The sequence below is a fragment of the Helianthus annuus genome, chromosome 9 (assembly GCF_002127325.2).
Source record: "Helianthus annuus cultivar XRQ/B chromosome 9, HanXRQr2.0-SUNRISE, whole genome shotgun sequence".
In the NCBI taxonomy this organism is placed as follows: Eukaryota; Viridiplantae; Streptophyta; class Magnoliopsida; order Asterales; family Asteraceae; genus Helianthus; species Helianthus annuus.
Genome location: NC_035441.2, coordinates 101566291 through 101575652, shown reverse-complemented (window position 1 = coordinate 101575652; position 9362 = coordinate 101566291). Strand labels below are relative to the sequence as shown.

Sequence of the window (9362 nt, the reverse complement as noted above, 5' to 3'; positions counted from 1 at the left end):
ACGTGGTATTTCTATAGTCTCCTAGGTGTATTTTGATGCACTAGGTTTGGTTGAATTCTTAAATCACATTTTTATTGTATATTTGTTATACTCCCAAAAGTATAGTTTAATATGCTCTCATATGTGATAATGTACAAAACCAACATATATTTTGTTAATTATTAAAACATAGTTTGATATGTTATTTATAAAACCCAAAACATAGTTTAATATGTTATTTAAATAACCAAAACATAGTTTAATATGTTATTTGTAAGACCAAAGCATAGTTTAATAGATTATTAATAAAACCAAAGTATACTTTTGATATACTACTGAAAATTTATTATTTTGACGACTAAAGTATATTTAATATACTTAACGATTTTGGAACTGAAATATATTTTAATATATTACTTATTCGACTTTCTTAAAACCAAAGTATATTTTTATATATGTACTACAAACCTTTTTATCAAAATATTGTTTTACAAACAATATATTTTATACAAAACTCATTTTACTTGGTTATTTAATTACCTATGTACTATTCTATTATATTATCTGATTTCTTATAAATTTTAGTATGATTTATAAAAGAAAATATTTTAAGGTTCATGACTATTTTTGATTAAATATTTTTCTTTAAACTCATAAGTAATGAATCTAATTATAATAAAACCTATGTATCTCACACGCATTTTTATGCTGACGTACCTATTTTTACACATGTTTCAGGTGCTGTTATGTGATGATTATTGATGCATGCTATACATAGGATGGACTCGTGCCTTAGCGACTTTAAAACTTGAAAGATAGTATTTGTATTTATCTGATTTGTAATAAAACAATGAGTTCAATAATTCAATAAAACGAAATTATTTAATCCATGATTGTGAAACAATGATTCTGTTATGACACTCCCCGACGTTTCCGCCACGATTTGTTGTTTTACGTGGTCGGGGTGTGACATGCTATGAATCCTTAACGTTTCCAATGGTGGACAATCTACCGAAGCTTATCCATGAGCCACTCTGCAAGATCAAAGATGCTCTTTTCTTTGCTGGAGGGGAGTCTTCGAAGGAATGAGGTGGACACGCCCGGTTTCTTGGGGTATGCACCTGTGTGGGTTTTAGTTGATTAACTGTTAGGAAGGTGGACATATCTAGCAATTTGGAATATGCACCTTATTTTTTATTCAGAACTATTGTAAGGGTTTTGTTCTTACCATTTTGTACATCTAACAATTATCCTTTTCTTTGTAAGTGACTTGTATAACTTCTGGATTTATTTAATCCGGTTTTTTGATGTAATCACTTTGTTTTACATGCGTCCATGCTTTTTGATGTTTACATTTTTTTCTTCTTTCTTTAGAACGTTCTTTTTAGTGCGCGGATCCGTCTTGTATACTTAGGATAATTTTCAAATGAAAGTAGAGATCCGGACGATGCCAGTCCGCTCTTACTTTTTAGGGTTAGCGTCCCTAATTCGGCCGACGATAACTTTTCATGTTGCAACTTGTTAATTGATAGAGAATTCATGCCTTCTATTTAATTATTCCGGAGCATATTCTCCGAATAGTACATATCGGTAAAAACTTTTACTAAGTGTGGGTAATACCCTCCGCAATTCATGATAAGGAATAATAATAAAAGGTGCGGGTAATACCCTCTGTGGTACAAGGAAAGTAGAAAATTGTGCGGGTCGTAGCCTCTACATTACAAATTTATTATAAAATATTCTAAGGTTCTTTAAAGGAAACATCGCTTGAGGTGCATCCCATTCCAAGTACGAGGAACGGGAGTTCCATCCATTTAGTGAGTGTGTAGGCACCATTCTTTCCAGCGGTTTTGATTTGGTAGGGTCCCTCCCACTTCGGAGACATCTTCCCCGTACCTTCGGCCAAACTCGCATCATTCCTCCGCATAACATAATTTCCTTCTTTGAACCGGACCTCTTTGACTTTTGAGTTGTAATGTTTTTCCAACTCTTTTTTGTATTTTGCTTCTCGGATGGCCACAACTTCTCTTCTTTCCTCGACCAAGTCGAGGTTCATCTGGAGTTGTTGTTTATTCTCATCTTGGCTTTGGAGCATGTGAGGGGTAGGGATACCGACTTCGGCGAGAATGACCGCCTCCGTGCCGTATGTCAGACTAAAGGGAGTTTCCTTTGTGCTTGTTTTTGGCATCGTCCTGTGTGCCCACAGATCGTGCGGAAGTTTGTCTGCCCAAGAGACTCCTTCCTTCCCCAGCCGCTTTTTGATGCCTTCTACAATACTGCGGTTAGCCCTTTCCACCTGTCCATTGGCCTGGGGATGGGCGACCGAAGTGAAGTTTTGCTCAATGTGCATCCTTTCGCACCACGTTTTGAATGGTTTTTCAGGGAACTGTTTGCCATTGTCGCTCACGATGCATAGTGGCATTCCATATCTACATACTATGTTCTCCCAGACGAACCTTAATATTTGATCTCCAGTGATGGTTCGGAGGGGTTTGGCTTTAATCCATTTTGTAAAGTAGTCAATTGCTACTAGTAAGAACCTTACTCCTCCCGTGGACACAGGGAAAGGACCAACGATATCAATTCCCCACTTTTGAAACGGCCAGGCCGAAGTTACAGGGACGAGGTCATTTTTAGCTCGATGGTTGATGGGAGCATGCCGCTGACAATCTTCACATGCTTGCAACTCATTAACGGCGCTTTGATGCATGCCCGGCCAAAAATACCCGGCGTTCATTGCTTTTGCTATGACCATCCTTGGTCCTGAGTGGATGCCACAGATTCCCCAATGGATTTCTCTTATAACATAGCTGGTCTCTTCCGGAGTTAAACATCTCAGGAGTGGTCCCAAGAATTTCTTCCGATAAAGCTTTCCGTCGTGAATTTGGTACTGTAGTGCCTTCACTTTCATCTTCCGTGCTTGAGCTTTATCCTCCGGGAGTGTGCTGTCTTTCAGATAGTCCAGGATCGAAGTCATCCATGACTTTTCTTGAATAGAGATTGACATTACGGTTTCCGCTTGATCAATGGCCGGAGCTTGCAGAGTCTCGACCAGCACTTCTTTGGACAAGTGACAGAATGTGACGGATGCAAGCTTACTTAGAGCATCAGCTTTCTTATTCTTACTTCTTGGGATATGAACCACCTTGCATGAATCAAACGTAGACATCAAACTGTTGACTTTGTTTAAGTATCGAATCATGTTTTCTTCACGCGCCTCGTATTCTCCGTTGACTTGATTGGCGACTAGTAATGAATCAACATGAGCCAAGATGGAACTTGCACCTGCTTTGGCCGCTGTTTGGAGTCCGGCTAAAAGAGCTTCGTACTCTGCTTCGTTGTTTGAAGTTTGGAACTCAAAACGCAGAGCGTAGGTGTATTCTACACCTTTCGGATCTATTAGGATTAAACCCGCTCCGAACCCTTCTTTGCTAGAAGCTCCATCTGTGTATAGATTCCAACCTTTTGGTAAGCCGGACTTCTCCTTGGTGCTTTCTCCGGTAGGGACTTTCATAAGAAAATCTGCTACTGCTTGACCTTTTACCGGACCTCTGGTCCGGTATGTAATGTTGAAAGCACTGAGCTCAATTGCCCACTTGGTGAGCCACCCGGAGACCTCCGGTTTCCTCAGGATTTGCTGGATTTGAAGATTAGTTTGTAATTCTATGTTGAAGGCCTGAAAATACCTCCGGAGTCGTCTGGATGCGTGTACCAAGGCGAGTGCCAATTTTCTCTCATCGGGTACCGAGTTTCATAATCCTTTAGAATGCGGCTCACATAGTAAACTGGTATTTGTGCTTGGTTTCGATGTACCACGAGTACTGCGCTGATGGCAAAATGGGAAGCAGAGAGATATACGGTGACGGTTTCTCCGGTGACTGGTGCGGTCAAAGTGGGTAAGGACCCAAGACAAACTTTTAATTCCTGAAATGCCGAATCAGCCTCTTTCGTCCATTCTATCTGACCTTTACCGGTTCGCTTTTTTAGCATCTTCATAAAAGGAATTGTACGGTCAACTGCTTTGGAGATAAATCGGTGAAGAGCCACAAGTTTGCCATTCAGAGACTGGATTTCTTTTAACGTCTTCGGAGGTTGCATGGAGACTACGGCTTGGATTTTATCCGGATGTGCCTGTATTCCGGATTGAGTTATCTATACTCCCAAAAACTTGCCTTCCTCTAGACCGAAAGAACATTTTTTAGGGTTCAACTTGAGATTGATACTCCGAAGCCTGGTAAAGGTTTCTAGTATGTCATCAATCATATTATCTTAGGCCTCGCTTTTGATGACCAGATCATTCACATAAATTTCCAAATTTCTTCTGATCTAACCATTGAATGCTTTATCCATCAGCCTCTGGTAGGTAGCTCCGGCATTCTTAAGTCCGAACGGCATCTTGGTGTAACAAAAAAGGCCCTCATTGGTCACGAATGTCGTCTTATCTTCGTCTCCTAGGACCATTTGTATCTGATGGTAGCCCTTATATGCGTCCAAAAAGCATTTAAGGCGAAAGCTTGCTAAAGAGTCTATTTTTAAATCAATCTCCGGAAGAGGATAACAACCCTTCGGACAGGCGTTATTAAGATCGGAGAAATCAACACACATTCTCCAGGTGCCATCTTTTTTGGAGACCATCACCGGGTTGGAGACCCAGGTTTGATACCGCACCTCTCTGATAATTTCGGCGCTTAGCAGCTTTCATACGTTTTCGGCAATGGTTTTGTGACGAGCCGGAGCCATATTTCTTTTCCTCTGAGCGATCGGTTTTACCGAATGTGATACTTTTAACTTGTGTTCAGCCAAGGAGTGAGGGACTCCAACCATATCGGAAGTTTGCCAATCGAAGACATCAACGGAATTGGACAGTAGCTTCCATAGTCGCTTCTTGGTTCTTTTAGGGAGATTAGCTCCGATAGCAATCTTTTGTTCCGAAAAATGTGGGTGAATGGCCGATTCCTCCGTGAGGAGAGACGGAGGCTGCATATTACTCCCCTCTCTTTGCCGTATTTCGGCTACACACATGGTGGACTTGGAATGCAGAGTTGCTACACCAGCTTTGGTGGGAAACTTTAACGACCCAAGAATGGGGGAGCTGATAATGCCGAAAGCACACATCCCTGGTCTTCCTAGTATGACGTTATGAACGGACCTAGCTCCAACCACCAGGTATGTTTTGTTGACAGTTCTGATTAGATTTCCTGTACTCAATGTGGTTGGTAACGTGATTTGCCCGATCGGTTGAACCACTTCTCCAGAGAAGCTTACCAACGGCATAGATACTTGTATCAGCTTTCCTTGGTTTGCAGAGCCAGCTGTTGGAAACACTGCTGGTACATGATTTCTGAAGCACTTCCGCCGTCACCATAAATCCTCCGGACTTTGTGTCCCGCAATTATTGCAGACACAATGATCGGCCCGTCTTTGATTTCTCCCAGAGTGATTGGAGGGAAAGCGATTGGTTGATGCATCCAAGCGGCCATATGATGATTGGTCTATTTAATACCTTGGTTATTCACTTTTCTTATCATGCAGATTGCCGATTGGTTATTCGGATTGTCCGCCGAACTGCCAGAGGATTTTCCTTCCTTTACTTCTTTCACCAGATGTGACAATTTTCCGGACCGGACTGCCTTCTCAATCTCCTGCTTTAAAGACCAGCAATCGTCCGTGTTGTGACCTCGTGCGTGATGGTAATCACAGTACTTTTTGGAGTTTTTATCCCCGGATTTCGGAGCTTCGGAGGTGTTGGGAAATTTGCTCCTTCGGCACTGAGGATCTCACTAGGAGTTTTGGAGAGATCTGATAAATTATAGAACCTGGGACTAGAATCCCGTCTGCGCTGGGGTCGATCATTTCTGCTGTAAGGGTGAGATCTCCCCCTATTTCTGGATAAGGGTTTATCGAATACGGACCCACCATTTTTCTTCCAGGAGGACATTTTATGATCTGATTCCGGTGCCGGATTACATGCGTTTTTTCCTCGAGCGAAGGCTCTAGCTCGCTCCATGAGCACTTCCATCGTCTTCGGGAGATTTTCATGTAACTTTTCGACCAACTGGTTATTCCGGACACCGTGACAAAATCCGGAGATTCTTAGTTGATCCACGACCCCGCTAATCTGCATACTTTCTCGATTGAATCAATCGATGAAGCTATCCAGAGACTCGCCATCTTTCCTCCGGATGTTGTGTACTTCGGTAATTTCTTTGCAGTGGTGCCTTTGTTGGCTGAAGTTCTGAAGGAACAACCTTCGGAATTCCACGAAATCATTGATTTCGCCTTCGTTTAGAGCGTCAAACCATACTCTTGCAGCCCCGGTTAACGTTTGTGGAAACATAAAACACCAGGCGGGCATTGGCCATTGCTTAACTCATGCAGCCCCATCGAAGTCAAACATGTGATCATCCGGATCAGTGGTACCGTTATATTTCTTTACTGTAGTTGGCATTTGGAGCCTCGGAGGGAGCTTGGCATGTGTGATGCGGGCACTGAATTTGGACTTAGCAGTCATGGAAACCGGATGATAAGGTTTGGTGAGCTCCGGATCATTAACTACTTCCGTTTGCGTTTCATTTCGCGTTGTCATTGCTGGAGATGGTCCGGAGGAGCCCTGCACGTATCCATTATAAGTTTCCGAAGTAACAACTGTGGAGAAAGTAGGAGAGGTAAAAATTGTAGGACCCATAGTCCTTACCGGTGTTTCATCATGGAAGAGCCTGGTTCGTAAACCGAGGATCTCTTCATCTCTAGCCTGTTGGGTTTTAATCTTCGTAGAAGACTTGCATTTTTGGAAAGAAATTCCGCATCGAACTCTGATGTCTGTGAAGTGGGCATCAGTATGAATGGCAAAGTTGTTCCTGGTCCCGAGCTCAAAGGAGCTGAAACTGTGGAAACAATGCTTGTCGGCGCTGTAGTTTGCATACTAACAGCTATGGATCCCGAATTCTTAGAATCCAAGGCCGCCATAGATCAGTTCGTTGCTCAAGAAATTCACTAAAGTGAAGGACTGTGAGCTGTGAAATCGGATGGCGCCAATTGAAGATCCAAGGAATCGATTTAAGATCGGAGTCTGTAAACGGAGAGTTTGGACCTTGTATAGCAGCTGGAAACTCTACCTACAAAACAATAAACCGTTAGGCTCGCCGCAGAAATGGGGGGGCCCCTCTGCGACCACCCTCCGGCATGAGAATAAGTATGGGTAGAGAGAGAAAATAGGGACGAAGGTTTAGAAAAGCGTACTTGGCAATGTACTTGGGCTAGGTATTTATAGTGGTCAACTGTGATGACGTCATTCGTCCAGACGCACTTGGACGGATGTCCGTCCTCAGTGTTATGGGGAACGGGAGTCTTCGGGATGTCCGTCTGCGTGTGGTTCGGTCCATCCTTCAAGGATCATGTTCGGACCCGGATATGTATCTTCAGGTTCAATCGGCGTGTAAGAGTGGTTCCATCACCCTGGTTAATTACCATTCTTCAATCGATTAAGCAGACAAACAGATGTGGTTCTGAAATGCCTTTTTTTGACAAATTACTCTATGTAACAATTTGCGTAGATTCTTGCCTACAGTTCCTGTTTCCAAGTTTACGTAACTTACGTCTACCGGTCATTATCACCAACGCTTTTCTTCTTTTATGCCAGCAAACCCTAATGAGCTATTATCGGTGCCATTCACGGAGGGGGAGAGAGAAACGGTCAGACTCCAAATAAAAAGTCGGTCGTTGCACGCCTGCACCCCCAAGTCGCCACTGCACCGCAAACGCTGCAAAGGTTCCGACCATCCATGTTCCTCTCCTTGGTCTCTTTCCTCTTAGGATATACACCCAAACAAATAGAGAGAGATGCGAGAGCGGCCAGAGATATGGGTTAAAGCGATGTCGGATAAGTCATTTTGGGTTCCGGGCAAGAGGTTCAGCGAGAGAGTGGGTGTACTCCGGCGAGGTTCCAGCAACCGTCTTGGCGTCTGCCGTACTTATTCGACAATGCAAAACATGGTGAGTATAGTAACGATGTTCGTTTCTTTGATTACGCCCAAGGGCTCAATCGGAATGTTAGACGGCGGCGATGATTTACTGAAGATCATTTTCTTTTGAGGAACATGATGATTGAGTTGATCACCACCATCGGATTTGAGATTAAGTAGGTAATACCTTACATTCTTCGGTTATCCCTACCAGCAAAATCGGAAGCAGATCATTTAGTGAAATATTTCTAGGTCTATCCTTTCTGCACATAATTCTTAGGCTAGATTTGAGATTTTAAAGCACTACACTCTATGTATTATGTTATTTGCAGCTACTGTTGGGTTTAATCGGGTTTGGTTTGCGGGTCACATGGGTCGATGCGTTATCGGGTCACGGGTTCACTTACGAGTCAAACGGGTCAAGAGTTATTTGACAGAATCGTATCAGAATAATGGGATTATACCCATGATCTCAAGGGTGCACATGTTTAATTAAAAAAAAGGGTGTTGCTGACCTAGTAAATCGGAGAAAAGAGATCATGGCATGCAGTACATTGGTTGTTTGAATTAATTTGTCATGTGCTTTTATTTGTTTAGTTTAGTATAAATAGCATAATGATAATTGTATCAAAATAACCCTTTTCATTCAAATACAGTTGCAATCTTTTGCATATTTCTTATCCACAAACTATCTTCACATATATAATATATACTACGTGAGTTGTAGTGTGTATTGTTTGGGGCCTCAACCAACATTTGGTATCAAAGCCTAGGGCTCGAGAAGCGGGTTTGAAGATCGGAGAAAGCCTCCGCCGCCGGCGGGTGTGTCGGTCGGTGGAGGGCAAGCGTAAAAGAAGGGTTCGGGACTGTTATACAGCAGAAGACGGAGACCGGGAGGTGGTTCGTGTCAATCGTTGTCATGCGGAGAGTACCGGTTAGGATGACAGGGGTGACGGGTGAACACCGGTGTGTCTCGTAGCTGTTAGTCATGATTAAAGGCGTTGAAAGGGTTGTTCAGTTATTAGTTGCGGGTTTGAGCAACTGGTATATATACGGTGACAACAGCAGGTTTCGCATTTACCTTGATTGGCTTGTTCGTGATAAGAGGAGACCGGCGTGGTGCGTGAAAAACGGGCAGAATGGATCCGTCAAAGCAGGTGGCTTTGGATTCATCTCGTTTGGCAAGGTGAGAAAACGGAAGAAGCGGTTGGCTTGTTTTCTTTGTCGGTGGAGAGCCTCTTGAACAAGGGTGATCGGAAAAAGGTTGTTGAAAAAAAAGGAAGAACACGGTGGTGACATTATGGCGTTGGAGTTCAAATCGGGTGACTCGGATGTGACCGGGTGGGTCGTTGATCCGTGATGAGTCAAGATGTGAATGGACGGTTCTAGCGTTATGCCATGTTACATGTTACGGGCGTGGTG

General features: G+C 43.0%; 1 protein-coding gene across 1 annotated transcript; it reads right to left on the bottom strand.

The window, feature by feature from the left end:
- Nucleotides 1-1720: 1720 nt before the first annotated feature.
- Nucleotides 1721-5253, bottom strand: LOC110920078. The gene is made up of 3 exons (XM_022164335.1): nucleotides 4684-5253; nucleotides 3793-4110; nucleotides 1721-3616 (listed from the first exon to the last, which is right to left on the bottom strand). The coding sequence occupies exons 1-3, from the start codon at nucleotides 5251-5253 to the stop codon at nucleotides 1721-1723; spliced, it is 2784 nt and encodes a 927-aa protein (XP_022020027.1).
- Nucleotides 5254-9362: the final 4109 nt, after the last annotated feature.